This window comes from Dromiciops gliroides, chromosome 3, assembly GCF_019393635.1.
Source record: "Dromiciops gliroides isolate mDroGli1 chromosome 3, mDroGli1.pri, whole genome shotgun sequence".
NCBI lineage: Eukaryota > Metazoa > Chordata > Mammalia > Microbiotheria > Microbiotheriidae > Dromiciops > Dromiciops gliroides.
In genome coordinates this window covers 528,440,300-528,457,959 of record NC_057863.1, presented here as the reverse complement: position 1 = coordinate 528,457,959, position 17,660 = coordinate 528,440,300, and the positions used below count along the sequence as shown (strand labels likewise).

The window sequence follows — 17,660 nt, the reverse complement described above, 5'->3', positions numbered from 1 at the left end:
CCAAGTGGCAATTGACAAGGAGGCATTTGATAATACTGAACTGGAGTTTGGGAGGGGGATTAAGGCTAGATCTATAATTTGACATCATATTCATAGAGATAATAAATTTGATCTTTAGTTTTTTGAGAGATAATTAAATACATGTGTAAACAATTATTTTGAAAGGTTTAGGAAATTAATTATTAACTTCATATCATTTTTTCTTCTGCTGTAAGTAGAATTAGTTTTTTGTATCACAGTTTACTAATTATTTGAAAATCCTAATAAAAAATGACATCTAATTTTCTTTCATTTCCTTAGTAGAAATCTTTATTATATTGTAGTTAGTTGGAGAATGTTGTTGATAAACAATTTTGACCCATGAATCTTTCTTGTGTTTTGTTGTGTGATGTGATTTCTTCCCTTCTCCCCTCCCTAATATTAAAGATTTAAAAATAAATTTTGATAATCTCACTAACATTTAGTCACTATTATTTCTAATTATGGGATTAATACACTATTGAGACTAGGATATTTAATCACTAAATTGTATAACGCTAATATCCAAGAAATAGTATTTTTTTTTTGGTGGGGTAATGAGGGTTAAGTGACTTCCCCAGAGTCACACAGCTAGTAAGTGTCAAGTGTCTGAGCCCGGATTTGAACTCAGGTCCTCCTGAATCCAGAGCCTTTATCCACTGAGCCACCTAGCTGCCCCCAAAATAGTATTATTTATATGGTGATGGAATTGGTTTTAAAATGTTTATTACTAAAGTATATACATGGTTATTGGTAAAAATAGCTAGTATTTATGTAGTGCTTTTTTTTTTTTAAGTGAGGCAATTGGGGTCAAGTGACTTGCCCAGGGTCACACAGCTAGTAAGTGTTAAGTGTCTGAGGCCGGATTTGAACCCAGGTACTCCTGACTCCAGGGCCGGTGCTCTATCCACTGCGCCACCTAGCTGCCCCTATGTAGTGCTTTAAGGTTTGCAAAACCCTTTACATATTAAGTCATTTAGTATTTGGTTAATTTCCATATAGGCAAAATTTAAAAAACATAATAGTTTTGGGACAGCTAGGTGGTGCAATGGATAAAGCACTGCCCCTGGATTCAGGAAGACCTGAGTTCAAATTCGGCCTTGGACACTTGATACTAACTAACTATGTGACCCTGGTAAAGTCACTTAACCCTCATTGCCCTGCCAAAAAAAAAAGTTTTTTTTTTCTTTAGCATTTCTATAATTTGTATTCACTTATTTGTTGGTTACTAAGACCTTTGTTAAATCCTAGTCCAATGGCTCCTCATGACCCTGAGTTTTCAGGGCTGTGTCAGTGGAACACAAACTCTGATGGGTGAGGTGGGCCTGATGATGGACATGTGTATCTGTTAGAGAACCAGCCTATGTTCATAGAAATTTGTCACTGGAAGTTGGACACTTAATTGTTGGTTTTGTTTTGTTTTGTCTGGCCATAACAACTTAGGAAAGCTGTCTAAAGATGTGGGGGAATTGAGGTCTATATCATGGAGGGAGTTTATATACCAGGAGTTTGCCTGACTTATGAAATCATAATTCTGTACCCTCTGGTTACCCCACATAAAACAGTGAGAGGGCAAATGAGCTTGAAACTAGAAACTCAAAATAACATTTTATGTAAATATTTTAGATTGCTTTTTTTTTTGCACTTAAGGGCTTAGCTCACTGTGCGAGCACATAACTCGTATTAAGCTATGCTTGAGGTGTTGTTAGAGATCATCTCATCCTTTTGTTCTTAACATGGCATCCATGAACTTGTTTTAACAATATTTTAGTAATTGTATATATTTCAATTTCAATATAATTGGCTTCCTTTGTAATCCTGTGTATTTTATTTTATTTTTTGTATTTTAAAATATTCTGAGAGAGGCCATAAGCTTCATTAGACTGCCAAAAGGATCCATGATGCAAGAAGGGTTAAGAACTCTTGATTTAGTCATAGAGTAAAGAGAATAATTGCTCTGGAGTTTGAGGATCTGGATTCAAGTGCTGATTTTAATGATTACTGCCTTTGTAACCTTAAACAATTCACTTAACCTATTTTGACTTCAGTTTCTTGATCTGCAAAATGTGAGGCTTGGACTAGATACCCTTTGAGCTCCCTTCCAGCCTTAAAGCTATGATTTATAATTCTTCCTGATTCAGTGCTTCCACTTTACAGATGGGAAAAGTTAGGCCTTCCCCATTTTGACCCCAACCAATTCAAGTCTATGTTGTTCTCTTCTTTTCCTCTTAAGCTATTGAAGATTTAGCCTCAGTGTGGGATTATTTCTACCATTTGCTACCTTCATTCCTACTCATATGCTTCAGAACAAAGCCGGAAAATATTACAAAACTGCGTTGACTAGGTCTACTACAAATGTATGCTACACAATATCAACTAGGCTTTCACTGCAATAAGGCAGTCCTTTTACAACTTGCTATTTGATTTACTACGCTATTCGCTACAGTGGCTTTTCCAAATCTTTCAACCCTCCTCAAACATCAGTTGCTCCCTCTCTTTCAGCTGAGAACCTTGCCCCATATTTCACTGAAAAAAATAAGGCCTATTATCCAGGCCTTATTAAGGCCCCTTTTCCTTATCTCTCAGTACTCAAATGCCTTCAAATCACTATTTCCCTTTTTGCTGCCTCACAAGAAGAGGTGGGTCTTCTTGTGAAGGCAGACCCCTCTATATGCCCAAGTGATCCCATTCTGTCCCATCTTTGGCAAATTATTCTCTTTGTTATTCCCCTTCTGTCACTTATCTTCTATATTTGCATGTCTGTTCACTGCTTCCTTGCTGTCTCCATCTTCCTCAAAATGCCCTTCCTTGATCCATCCACCCCAACTAATTCTTGTCCTTTATCTTATGGCTAAACTTCTTGAGAAGGCTATATACTATAGTCACCTCTATTTCTTTTTCTTTTCTTAACTCCTTACAGTCTGGCTTTTGGCTTTATCATTCAACCAAAATTATTTTCTCCATTTACCATTCATCTCTTAATTGCCAAATTTAGTGGCCTTTTCTCAATCATAATCCTTCTTGATCCGTCTACAGCCTTTGGCACTGTTGATCACCCTCTTCTCTTTGATACTTTGTTCTCTTTAGGATGCTGGGATATTGCTCTATCTTGATTCTTCTTCAACCATTCTGACCACTCTGTCTTAGTCTGCTTAGCCAGATCTTTGTCCTGGTCATGCCCGCTAATTGTGGTTGTTCCATAGGGCTCCATCCTGGGTTCTACTCTATTCTCTCTTTTTATACCATTTCATTCATCAAATGCCATAGATTCAGCTATCATCTGTATGCTGAGATGCTCACATCTGAATGTCCAGCTTGAAACTGTTCTTTAAAGGATCAAATACAAACTTCCCTGCCTGGTATTTAAAGTTTTCACAATCTGGATTCAGCGTAGCTTTTCAGGATATTATATAGCAATCTTTGGTCCAGGAAAACTGTCTTTTTTTTTTTTTTAATAGTATTTTATTTTTTTGGGAAAAAAAGATGTAAAGGAAGCTGATTCAGCAGCATCAGACCATAAACTATATTATAAAGTAAGAGTATTGGTGAAGTATAAAATGGATAATTTTGATTATTTTAAATTAATTTTTTTCTTTTAAAACCTATATAGCCGGGGCAGCTACGTGGTGCAGTGGATAGAGCACCGGCCCTGGAGTCAGGAGTACCTGAGTTCAAATCCGGCCTCAGATGCTTAACACTTACTAGCTGTGTGACCATGGGCAAGTCACTTAACCCCAATTGCCTCACTAAAAATTAAAAAAAAATTTAAAAAAACCAATCTATATAGCCAAGAATAGAAGGAATGCAGAAAACTTGGAAAAAATTTTCACAGTCTCTCAGATAGGATGTGATTGGATTGGAATATTGCTGTGGTGTAGAAAATGATGAGCTGGTTGATTTAGAAAAATATGGAAAGACTTGAATTTATGAAGTAAGATGCTATTCACCTTCAGAGAAACATATGACAATTGGAAATAAGCACAGTATGGTCTTACATATATGTAAATAAGTATATGTCTTCACATGTGTGTATGTGCATGTATGTTTATGTACATATATGTATGTATGTATACATACATACACACATACATATATCTCCATGCTTAATTGTAGTCTTCTTTAGAGCGGGGGGGGGGGGTAGAAATAAACTAAAAAGTGCAGAGCACAGAACAAAAGAAAACCTACAAGGAAGCAAAGAAAAGCAGGACAGCTTTGAAAACACTGTGTAGTATTTATTATATAGGTTTTCTTCAAATGGATAATTATTGTTTTATATTTAATCCTCTTTTTTTTTTATTGGTGGGGCAGTGAGGGTTAAGTGACTTGTTCAGGGTCACACAGCTAATAAGTGTCTAGTGTTTGAGGCTGGATTTGAACTCAGGTCCTCCTGAATCCAGGGCCAGTGCTTTATCCACTGTGCCACCTAGCTGCCCCCATCTTCTCATGTTCTGCTGTGTACTTGGCAATGTTTATTTTTTTCTCGTTTTGTACTTAAAATTAAAATAAATTTTAAAAATGTACAAATACATTTTTCCTGAATTACATGTTAAAACAATTTTTTACATTTTTAAAAAAAGTTTTGAGTTCCAAATTCTACACTTCCCTCTTTCCCTTCCCTTCTTTCTCCCCTCCCAGAAATGGCAAGCAATTTAGTATAAGTTAAATGTGTGCAATCATGTAAAACATTTCCATATTAGTCATTTTGTAGGTTCAAAGAAAGAAACAAAGAAAAAGTATGCTTCAGTCTGTATTCAGACAATATGAGTTCTTTCTTTGGAGGTGGGTAGCATGTTGGATTGTGAGTCCTTTAGAATTGTCTCAGGTCATTGTATTGCTGAGAATAGCTAAGTTATTTACAATTCTTCATTATACAGTATTGGTCTTACTGTGTACAGTGCTCTCCTAGTTCTCACTTTACTTTGCATCAGTTCATGTAAGTCTTTCCAGTTTTTTTCTGAAATCAACCTTCTTGTCATTTCTTATAGCACAGTAATATTCTATCATAATCATATACCAAAGCTTGTTTAACCATTCCCCAATTGATGGACATCCCTTTGATTTCCAATTCTTAGGCACCACAATAAGGGCTGCTTTAAATACTTTTGTACAAAAAGATCCTTTTCCTTTTTGGGAGGTCTCTTTGGTATACAGAACTAGCAGTAGTATTATTGGATCAAAGGGTATGCACAGTTTTTTGTTTTTGTTTTTTGTGAGGCAATTGGGGTTAAGTGACTTGCCCAGGTCACACAGCTAGTAAGTGTTAAGTGTCTGAGGCTGAATTTGAACTCAGGTCTTCCTGAATCCAGGGCCAGTGCTCTATCCTCTGCACCACCTAGCTGCTCCAGTATGCACAGTTTTATAGCCCTTTGGACATAGTTTCAAATTGCTCTCCAGAATGGTTGGATCAGCCCAAAATTTAACCAACAGTGCATTCAGTCCCAGTTTTCCCATCTTTCTCCAACATTTATCATTTCCTTTTTTGTCATATTAGCCAATCTGATAGGTATGAGGTAGTACCTGAGTTGTGTTAATTTGTATTGCTCTAATCACTAGTGATTTAGAGGATTTTTTTCATAACTGTGATAGCTTTGATTTCTTGGTATGAAAATTGCTTGTATATATATGTATCCTTTGACCATTTATCAATTGGGGAATGACTTGTATTTTTATAAATTTGACTTATTTCTCTACATATTTGAAAAATGAGGCCTTTATCAGAGATACTTGTTGAAAAAATTTCTCCTAGTTTTCTACTTTCCTTCTAATTTTGGTTGCATTGTTTTTTTTTGTTTGTTTGTTTTTTAGTGAGGCAGTTGGGGTTAAGTGACTTGCCCAGGGTCACACAGCTAGTAAGTGTTAAGTGTCTGAGGTCGCATTTGAACTCAGGTACTCCTGACTCCAGGGCTGGTGCTCTATCCACTGCACCACCTAGCTGCCCCTTGCATTGGTTTTGTTTGTGCAAAAACTTAAATTTTATATAATCAAAATTATCCATTTTACATTAATGCTCTTTATATCTTGTTTGGTCCTAAATTCTTCTCTTATTCATAGATCTGACAGGCAAACTATTCCATGCTCTCCTAATTTGCTTATGGTATCAACCTTTATGTGTGAATCATATTCCCATTTTGACCTTATTTTGGTACAAACTATTCTTCTTGTTTCTGATTCAACATATCATCTCCCTAATTGAATATATCATCTCCATCTCTCTTCCTTTGCTTCCCAAGCATGGAAAACACTACCTCTTTGCCTTTGTATTTTAGAATCCCAAGTTTCCTTTTGAGTGTTAGCTTAAATTCTTCCTTAATTCTCTGAGGTTTTAGTCCTAGTAGTCCTGTTCTCCTCTTCCCTTCTTATTATCCTTCCCCATTTTGGGGGTATATATTTTAAAATTTTATCTCTATAATGTTGACTTTTCCTATAGAATATAAGCTCTTTAAAGGTAGGGATTGGCTTTCTTTGTCCTTTGTATTCCTAGAATCTAGCACAGTGATTGACATATAGTAGGTGTTTAATAAATGCTTACTGATTCATGTGTTACTATTGAAATTCAACCCATACTTCAAGGCCTAACTCAAATATGATTTCTTCCATGAATCTTTTATTCATTTTTCCACTGAATAGGATATATTAATTTTCCCAGTGAATATTTCCATTATTTGAACTCCTATAGCATGTTGTTTTCTGTTTTTTTATCCCACAGATGACTTTTTCTTTGTCTTCTCTCTGCTGCTAAATTGTAAACATCTTGAAGCTGGGTACTTGGTCTAACACATACTCACATTCCCCCAAATTTAGCATCCTGCATTACATTTATTAAATTCTTAATTTGTTGAGTTGGATTGAACTCTAAAAGCAACTGACATGAATATAGTGCCTTAAGGTTTTCAATGTACTTTATCTATATTATCTCATTTGTTCTTCACAAATGGTGACTAGGTAGGTTCTGTGGATAATATTCTGTTAAAATACTCTAATAGTCCAGTTGATTTGTGATGTGGTTGAGGGGGTTAATTCCCTTCAGCAATGCAGATTGGAACTTATTCTCTGCAGCTGTTATCCATGCTCTCCCAAAAGTTCACCATAAGAAGTTTGCAGTACAAAGTTCATCCACTGAGCTGAGATATGGAAGATTTTCTTACATTTTTTTTTGACATTTCATATATTAGTTTGTGTATTTTCTCACTTTTTTTACTTTAGCTATAAGTATATAAAAGGAAATAAAGATATGATTATCTAAGAGTTCTCAGTTAACTGTCATTTTGGAAATAGACTATACAAGTAATAATTTAAACCATGTTAAAATACAGTGTCAAGTTAAATTTTTTTTTTGTTTGCCCACTAGTTTCAGTGGTAGAAGATGGTGGATTTAGCTGGCTTAACAAATCCTACCAAAGAATGAAAGAACAGTCTGAGAAACAAAATCGAAATTTTGATGATATTGTAGCAGACAGATATGGGGTAAGTATTTCTTTTAAGAGGAATTTTCTCATTGAAAATTGAAGGAAATTAACTAAAGCCCTTTTATGTTTGTCACTCTTTTCTGCTTTGAAAGCTTTTGATTGAAACTTTCTTTTAAATCTGGAATTCACTTGTTGGTGAAGACATTGATACTCAAAATTGTTAACATAAAATGAGTTCATGCTATAGTTTCCATAAACCTTAGAGGCAAATAGGCTTAAATTATTTCAAAGTTTAACTTTAAAATATTTTTAAAATACTTGTTTCCTTTTTTTTTGTAGTCAATGGAGACATTTCAGTTGAGATTAGAAGAAACTAAAAAAGCGCCATCAAAAAGTGACACCTTTGGAAAAGATTGGTGGAGAAGAGGAACATATTTAGATAAAGAGCAGAGTGGTCAAGAAGGCAAAAAACCAAGCATAGAGAAACTTGTTATGGGTGATACCAATAGGGACACTTGTAATGAATATTCAAGTGTCAGTTATAACAAAGTAATTATGACAGGTGATCAGTTAGCTAGTAAAGATAGATATAGACTAGATGAGAGAAACAGGTCACCATTTATAAAACCAGATAGGAATGAATCATACCAACTGAGAAAAGATTATGATTCAAGGAAAAAACAAGATTTTTCCTTACTTGGACATTTCAAACCTAAATTCTTGAGACCTTCTGAAGATGAAGATAAATCATTTCATTGGAGATATTCTGAACCATCTACCTCCTCAGCATTGATAGGTCAAAACTTTTTCAGTCGTAGTTTCCTAAAACCTGAGGAACGCAAAGAACAAATTTCTTTCTCTTGGGGTAATGAAAAGAGAGAAGGAGAGAAACAAATTTTAGATAAAGAGTTATTTAAACCCACCAGAAGTACTGCTGATGTTCAAGAAATTTCAAAGAACACAAGAGAAAAATCACAGGAAGAAAATCAAGGTCTTTTCTCTGAGAAAAGAGAATTTCTACAGGAAACTAAGACATCGTTATCTGGGTATTTTGTGATTTGTTTTTCCTTTTGGTTACTTAATATTTATTGAAGGCCCATGAAATTCAATAACCCACCTCTAGTTTGAAGTACTTATTAACAGATGGGGCATGGATCCTTAAATTTTCTATAGTATAACAGAGTATATATATATATATATATATATATATATATATATATATATATATATATATATATATATATACTGATTATAAATCTATGCTTATAAAAATTATTAGAATGCATTAAAAGCATTGGGTATATGCCTTATGTTGAACATTAGAGTTGTATAATTGAATCAAGTTAAATGAAAAGCAATCATACAAGCCTAATATTACTGGCAATTAAATTTAGTTCTGGTCTTGTAATTTTATAACCAGTCCTGGGTGCTAATAGAAATGTCATGTTTGATTTGGTCACTGGTACTTGCTAAGTAAGTGTAAGTAAATGGATTATCTCCATGGTGTCAAACTGAAATAGAAATGAGGGCCACTAATCCATATATGTGGATGTATGGCACAGTGTTATCAATGTTAACAGATGCCAAGCCTGGAGCCAGGAAGACTCATTTTCCTAAGTTCAAATCTGTCCTCAGACACTTACTAGCTGTGTGACTAGTAAGTCACTTAACCCAGTTTGCCTCAATTTATTCATCTGTAAAATGAGCTTGAGAGGGAAATGGCAAAGCACTCCAGTAGCTTTGCCAACAAAACCCCAAATGGGGTCACGAAGAGTTGGGCGTGACTGAAATGAGAATGACAATCCATATTCCTTTGGATAGCATATTGACTTAGTTTTAAAATGTAATATTAACTATCTTTTAGAGTATTTTTATTATGTTAAATATTGTGTTTTGTTAAATATTTCCCCAGTAATTTTAGTCTAGTTCTGGCTGAAGTGGGGAGTGCCAAGTAAATTTGAACTTTGTGTTTGACACCTCTGGATTACAATTTTAGATGAAAGCCAATAGGAAGAAAGATTTCCATAGTCCATATCTTATAGATAAGATTAAGAAATGAACTTGATAAGTACCAGTTAAATGGTATACCCAAAGACTGCTCATTAATGGTATGATAAATCTATATAGAATGCTTCTTTGGCCTGCTGTAGGATTCTGTCCCCAGCCTTGAACTATCCAGCAAATTTATTAGCAAATTGGATGAAACTACAGATGGCGAAGTTACATAGGTGATTTATGTCATTTCCTGGGAAGACTAATACTTTGAAGGACAGAATTAGGATCCAAAAGGATCTTGACAGATTCTGATGGTGGGATTTTCTTCATTATAAATTTTGTTAATTTGATATGTTTAATTGAATATCTTTTAAGTTTTATCAATGACCTATTATTAGTTTAGATTTTTAGCAAATGACATTTGCTGTCCATCATTAAAGAGGATAAATTGGTTACATTAAGATGAACTCTAGTTTTTATTTCCAAATTTTATTAGACAAGATGATCTTTTAAAATAGAATCTTCTATAAGAAGCCTTTCCTGGTCCCCTTAATGCTAGTGCCTTTCCTCCCTGATTTTTTCCAATTTATCCTATGTTGAATCTTTTTTGTCTATAGTGTTTTGTATGTTTTCTTGTGCATTGGATTGCTAGCTCCTTGAAGGTGAGGGTAGGAAGTGTTTTTTGGCCTTTATTTGTATCCCCCAGTGCTTAATGAAAAGCATGCACATAGTAGGTACTTAATAAGTGCTTGTTGACTTGATAGCTTTGATAGGCGATGTTTCTTTTGTTCCAGTAATTTTGGCATAAGTATATTGGGGTTAGTGATGTTTAGATTCTAAACCTGATAGTTGTTGTAGACAAATTTTTTTTAACAAAAACAACTAGAATAATGAGAGCAAGAATTTGAAAGTGGTATAGTTCTCAGTATCATTTACTGAAGTGGAATTTGGTAAGACAAGTAAGACTGATTAATATTATGAAGTCGATTATGTTAGAATGATGAAGGATAACAGATATGAAGGGGACTTGGAAGTAGGGGAGAGGAAATGTTAATAATAGGAAGGCAGAGCAATGAGGGCTTGTGGTATATTGAATGAGTGTAGATGATAAAAGTTTTTGTCTTATGTACTGGCAACATCCTGGTCTAATTTAAATGTCTCATTTGGTCCCAACATTAGTTTATTACTTTCTTTGCTAATATTATTCAAACTTCCCTCTTTGAGCCGATTCTGATGAGAGTAAGACTTACTCATTCCCCCATTCCTTCCCCATCTTCCCCTCCACTCCATAAGCTTTTTCTTGTTTCTTTTATGTGAGCTACTTTACCACATTTCACCTCTCCCTTTCCCTTTCTTCCAGTGCATTCCTCTTACTCCTTAACCTTATTTTAAAGATGCCATTATGGGCCAGCTAGGTGACACAGTGGACAAAGCACCTGCCCTGGACCCAAGAGGCCCCAAGCCCAAATCTTGCCCCAGAAATAAGCCACCCCACCCTTCCTGCCCCACAAAAAACAAGACTAAAGAAAAAATAAATGTTTTACAGATATCCTTTCATATTCAATTCACACCTGTGCCCTCTAAGTAAATTCCTTTCAGCTGCCCTAATACTGAGAAAGTTCTTATGAGTTGCAAATATTATCTTCCCATGTAGGAATGTAAACAGTTTAACCTTTTAATATCCCTCATGATTTCTTTTTCCTGTTTACCTTTTTATGCTTCTCTAGGGTCTTGTATTGAAAGTCAAATTTTCTATTCAGTTCAGGTCTTTTCATCATGAATGCCTGACAGTACTCTCTTTCATTGAATTCCCATTTTTTACCCTGAAAGATTACAATCAGTTTTGCTGGGTAGGTGATTCTTGGTTGTAATCCCAGTTCCTTTGCCCTCCAGTCTTTTAATGTAGAAGTTGCTAGATCTTGTGTTATCCTTACTGTAGCTTCACAGTATTTGAATTTTTTTTTTTTTTTTTAGTGAGGCAGTTGGGGTTAAGTGACTTGCCCAGGGTCACACAGCTAGTAAGTGTTAAGTGTCTAAGGCCGGATTTGAACTCAGGTACTCCTGAGTCCAGGGCAGATGCTCTATCCACTGCGCCATCTAGCTGCCCCTTGAATTCTTTTTTTCTAGCTGCTTTCAGTATTTTCTCCTTGACGTGTGATCTCTGGAATTTGGCTATAATATTCCTAGGAGTTTTCCTTTAGGGATCTTTTTCTGGAGGTGATCAGTGGATTCTTTCAATATCTGTTTTACCTTCTGCTTCTAGAATATCAGGGAAATTTTCCCTGATGATTTCTTGGAAGATGGTGTCTAAGCTCTTACTTTGATCATGGTTTTCAGGTAGTCCAATAACTTTCAAATTATCTCTCCTGAATCTATTTTCCAGGTCAGCTGTTTTTTATATTGCTCTCTATGTTCTTATTCATTTGGATTTGCTTTATTGTGTCTTGGTTTCTCATAAAGTCATTAGCTTCCATTTGTTCAATCCTAATTCTTAGGCTATCTTTGGCTGGAAAATAGTTTCACTGTTCTTTTGTGGGTTATGCTGCTCCAGGAGTTGTCTAATGGCATTTTTTTTGGAGGTATGTGGATGAATTTTTTGGGAGCATGGAGAGTCACAGCCTTTCCTCTGCTGGCTCTGGCCCCCCCCCCCCCATCATATTAACATACCTGCTAATACTAAAATTAGATACTTCAAGAGGTGTTCAGATTACTTCACTTACCATGTAATTTACAGTCTTTGTATTCCAAAACTGGGCAGATGTGTCCACTTAGATCTACATATTGACAGACATTTTATTTTTCTGGGAAAATTTTGAGTATCGATTTCAACCTATTATTTCCTTAACTTCACTTTAGCTATAGCTTAATATGACTGTATTTTTGTATAAATGTACTTTTTCTTAGATTATATATTTCTAAATGTATATATGTGTTGTCTCCCCTGCCTAAATTCTAAGCTCTTTGAAGGCAAGAGCTGTGTCAATTTTGTCTTGTATTCCAAGCACTTATCTCAGTGCTTGGCACATGGTAGGTGCTTTGTCACATTCTTATTGATTTTTGACTGATTATTATTGGGTTGAAATCTTCCTCCTTAGCTCTTTTTCACATCAATTGTTCTTGTTTTTACCTCATCGTGTACTTGTTTCAGATGACTTTTTGAACCCAAGTGCAAGACTTATGTAACTACTATTACTTCCTAATAACTACAATCTATTGTTTTAAGTTGTTGATTGGGAGTCCAGTACCTAGGTTTGAATCTTGACTCTGCTGTGTACTACTTCTATTACCTTGTAGCAATTGAGTTTTGACCCATCTTTAAAATGAGGAGGTTGGACTAGATGATCTCAGAGTCCTTTAGAGGTCTAAATCCCATGAAACGTCATCTTTTTATACCCCAGTTTTGTGAGCAAAAATGGTTTAACAGTTGAGTTTTTTTTCTGTGTCTATGAAATAAGCAAGTAATGGAAACCATCAGACTGAGACAAAGTGGTATAATAAAAATGACTGAATTTAGAGTCACTAGATCTGGGTTTACATCCTGACTCTGATACTGCCTGGTTGATCATGGGCAAGTTACTTAGTCTTAGTGAACTTCAGGTCATTTATATTCTGTGTTAAATGTTTAATTACTTTTCATACATGTAAGGACGCACATGAATGCATGGAAAGACTGAGCAATAGCAATAGGCATTTATTGAAACTCTCAAAATGCACAAAGAAAGCAGAAGAGATGCTGAGTCAAATGAAAGGTATTTCTTTTTTCTCCTTACTTACTGGTAGTAACCCAGCTGGAATGGTGTCAGCAAGACACTGGGACATACAGTAGCAAATAACTTCCCTGGCACTGCTGTTTTCCTATGGCTGAATTAGAGTTAGCCGCTAAAGGACTGTGAAAGGAGGTTTTGTAGGAGTCTTAGAGAAACAGTTCTTGATCTACTCCATTTTTTCACTAGTTCTTCATATAAACAGTTGGTTGGCTCTGCAAGAATTGGAATGACACCCCCTGCTGGGAAAGATATTGTAGGGAAGCTCCACCATGAGGAGAAAGCATGTGATTTAGAAACCATGTGACTTTAGCATCTGGAAGTTAACCAGCGCCCAGAAGTTACATCTATAGAACCACTTGTGGGACCTGTCAATCAGAGCCACCATCCAATTATCTTGGAGCTGTGTGTGTGGACAGCCTTATTTCCGGTTTCTCAGGAGGCTTCTGGGAGAAGCTGAGGAGCGAGCAGGCTTTTGGGAGGGGTTGGAGACTTTGGCTTCGGGGGAGAGAGCAGGCAAATCTCATAATTTATCCACGTGTTTCTCTTTACTAACCCCTAATATACTTCAATAAATACTTAAAAGTCTAAACTCTTGCTAAAGCTTCTAATTTAAGGTGACCACTTCTTAGCTAAAATTTTAGCCCCTTACAGCTCGTTTAAGTGAGGAGAATTAAATTTGGTTGGAAAAGAGCCTGGGATAGGTCAAAGAATCCGAGGACTAGAAAGCAAAGAAAAGATCTACAAGAAGATAGAAAAAGCATGAGTGAAGCAGAGTCCTTCATGTGCTTGTGGAAAGAGTAGAATTTAAAAAGCAATATTTAGAACAGTCATATAATTCACATTGGATCATGCTTGCTTAGTGTAGGATATGTGGATAACTAATTGCCTAACAAATGTTGATAATGATAATCTCCAGATAACGTAAGAGAAAATTTTCAATGCAAATTTTTTGGGAAGTTAATAGAATCGGAAAGAAATTGCAGATTGGATAATAACTTGTTTTTTAGAAAGCCAAAAATTTGGTCATGGAATCCTGATTTTATGTGCTGAAATTCAAATGAATTGCATTTAAAATAGAACAAGATCATGTGTACATCAGAATATAATTTGACAGCAAGCCCAATACAATATTTTCCAGCCAAAAAATGCAGATAAGGACACAGACAGTAATACCAACATACAAGGGCATGTAAAAAGTAATAAAACAACTCTTGCTCACATTAATGCAATACCTCTACTGTTGTTTTTCAGAGTGTAGACTGAGGAAATGTGAGAAGAGCAAGAGGCTCTTCTTCCTGCATTTGTTTCACTGAAAATATTTTCATTTTATGTTAAGCACTGTTATCTTAAATGGAAAGAGATGGTTGGAGAAATTTCTGGAGAGATCATTGCCAAGATTATCTTGGCTGAAAAGTTATTATTTAAAATAAACTTCTCTTTCATATATCCAAAAAGATTTTGTCTTTGAAAAATTAATTTTCTTATTATAATAACAACAGTCCCAAGTTGTAATAGAATTTATTAAGTATTTTGGATATTTTTATACCTACACACACACACACACTCTCTCTCTCTCTCTCTCTCTCTCTCTCTCTCTCATTATATCCTTAGAGTAATGATGGAAAACTGTGGGCTTTATATATAGAATCAACTAGAACAGTGAAATATTGATTAATAAATTAGTATATAAGGATTTGCCTTGTGAAGGAGTGACTAAATGGAAACAGGAGAGAATGGCAGATAATTCAGGGAAATTTTGAAGACTGAAGTACAGAGGATTTACAGATGTTTCCTTTGGATAGCTGGAATTTCACTGATGTGGAGGAAAGATTTGGTTTACTTTTATAAGTATGGTATGTACAAATATGGTTGGGAATTTGAGGAAAGATGAAAAGATTTGGGCTGCTCCTTCAGAGCAATGAGGTATGGTAAAGTAGAACAGGGTTATTGAGGCTTGAGCTGAAGTTATACACCACAGATTTGTAGTAGGTAAAATCAGTTTTATAAAATTTAGGGAAAAAATGAAATATAGAGGAGAGGGGGAAAGGATGAGAATAAGCATTTCTTTTATAGTCCCTACTGTGTATATGCTTTACAAATACCTCGTTTGATCCTCATGATTACCCTGCATGGTAGGTGCTATTATTCTCCCCATTTTACAGTTGAGGAATTGGAGATGGAGATTAAGTGACTTTCCCAGGGCCACACAGCTAGTAAGTATCTGAGTCTTTACATCAGAGATGCTAGCCCTCCCTGAGCACCCCATACACCCTTTTCAGGGCTGTTCATCAGCCTATGGTTTCTCCCTTCACCCAACTTTCACCTGTGGTTCCAAGAAGTTGTAGAATGCATAGTGGCAAACTGTCTCATCAGATGGGCTAAAACAGATTAAGGGTGACCAGCAGGCCTGTTGGTGAGTTAGGGTGATGGCTATCCTAAGTTTTTGAAGACTTTCCCTGGCAGAATGAGCAGATGAGAATAGTTTGTCCCAACAGACATTAAGGAGGCTGAAGCTGGTACTGTGTAGCACTCAGAGATTGGTCAGGCATTAAAGATGCCAAACTCATCCACTGCGCCCAGAGCTATCACTAGCCATCTTGACTTTTGTCCTGCCACTGGACTTATCTGACTGGAAGAGAAAGTGAGGCTGACGACTTTGTGCAACTCTCCCTCATTTAAATCCAATTCACCAGCAAGTCAAAACGTCATGCCATGATGCCATTGGTTCTCTTCAAAAATGAAGAATGAACAAGTACATGAAGCTGGATTTGAGCTTAGGTCATCCTTTTTCTAGACCCAGAGTTCTTTCTACTGTACTACCTAGTTGCCTCAAATAGGAAATATTCTTTAGTAAACATTATATTGTAATGATTGGAATGACGCCACCTACTGGAGACTTGCTGTGGAGAGCTCCACCATGAGGAAAATGCCTCAGAGGCATTGTGGCTTTTCCTTGGCGTCAGGAAATGACGTTTGCTCATGGGTGCTGTCTATCAAGTCTACCAGCCAATCAACTGGAGGAGCCTCCTATGGTCTGGGAGGAGACAGGAAGGAGGAAAGGGAGCCTGCGCAGAGAGCGCGGGCCTTTTTTGGCTTCCGGACTTGATGGTGGTGGCGGCAGAGGACTTCACAGGAAATTTGAGGAAAGATAGGAATGCCAGGCTGTTAGAATTCTGTTCTCAATCTTTTTCTTTCTATTTTCCAATAAACCCTTAACAACCTAAACTCGTTTCATCAGTGATTTTTAGTCAGTTTCCCCCAAACTGGGGGAACAGATTAGAATCCACATTTAGAATCTTAAATTACACAATATGCTATATGTTACATATGAGATTCTGGGCTTGGTGCTTTGGGATTTAGTTCCTGCCTTTTAGAAATTTCCAATTTTAAATAGATAACCATATCACTTTTACTACTTTGGTGTCAGTTGGAGAGAATACTGAGTTGCATGGATGTGAAATGTGACAGTAATCTTACCAAGGTGTATGTTGAAGTGCCTAATGCCACGCTGTTTCTAAATAGGGATTCATGATTATTACATTTGCTCTTTTAGAGTAAAACTGTGAGTATGCTTGCCGAAAAAAGCAATGGGAACTTTGATTATATTAGTTTTTGGGAACTTGAAGAGCTATCCAAATGTCAGAAACTTATTTTGACTCTTGTATAAGTCCCTTCTTAAATATGTTAGCATGGATGTGTAGACCAGGTTGAATAATACTGTGTGAATTAGGTTAACTGCCTTACTTCCTTGATATTAGGGAATGAATTAGGACAAAATAACTTTCTGTGAGCAACTATCTAAGCAACATTAATAAATTGGTGAACTTGAGGTCACATGACTTATGTAGCTACCAGAACTCAAAGTGTTAGGTACTTTATGAAGTCATTAAAGATAGCATGAAGTTTCTTCATTGTTTTCCTGCATTTTCCTCGTATCTAACATGTACCAAAATCACATTTACAGTTTGGAGAGTACAGCTATGAACCCTCATGACTATCTGGAATATGGATATTCATTCTTTTTTTTTTTTTTTTGTGGGGCACTGAAGTTTAAGTGACTTGCCCAGGGTCACATAGCTAGTAAGTGTCAAGTGTCTGAGGCTGGATTTGAACTAAGGTCCTCCTGAATCCATGGCCAGTGCTTTATCCACTGTGCCACTTAGCTGTCTTGATATTCACTCTTAGTTCTTTTTTTGCTATTATCCTATAAATGTCTAATAGTATTCTTTATAAATTTTTGTTTTTTGGTAATAGCATTCTTTATAAATTATATTTTACAGAGGATTTAAAAATTATACTACTTTTCAACTTGATACTGTTCTTTTTTCAACTAGATTCGGTACAGAAGATCAACCTGTGCACCTTCTAAGTGAAGATGAGATGAATAAACTTGGAGCCAGGATTATCAAGGCAGAATTAATGGGGAAAATGGTGAGAATCTTATTGGTTGCTTTCATAGAGAGTACTGGTTATT

General features: G+C 35.8%; 1 protein-coding gene across 1 annotated transcript in view; it reads left to right on the top strand.

Moving 5' to 3' along the window:
• The window catches only part of CWF19L2 (CWF19 like cell cycle control factor 2), a 127,221-nt gene that overhangs the window by 32,390 nt on the left and 77,171 nt on the right, over positions 1 to 17,660 (top strand). Inside the window, 3 exon segments of the mRNA XM_043993680.1 lie at positions 7,367 to 7,482; positions 7,764 to 8,470; positions 17,521 to 17,617. Coding sequence (XP_043849615.1) covers positions 7,367 to 7,482; positions 7,764 to 8,470; positions 17,521 to 17,617 — 920 coding nt within the window.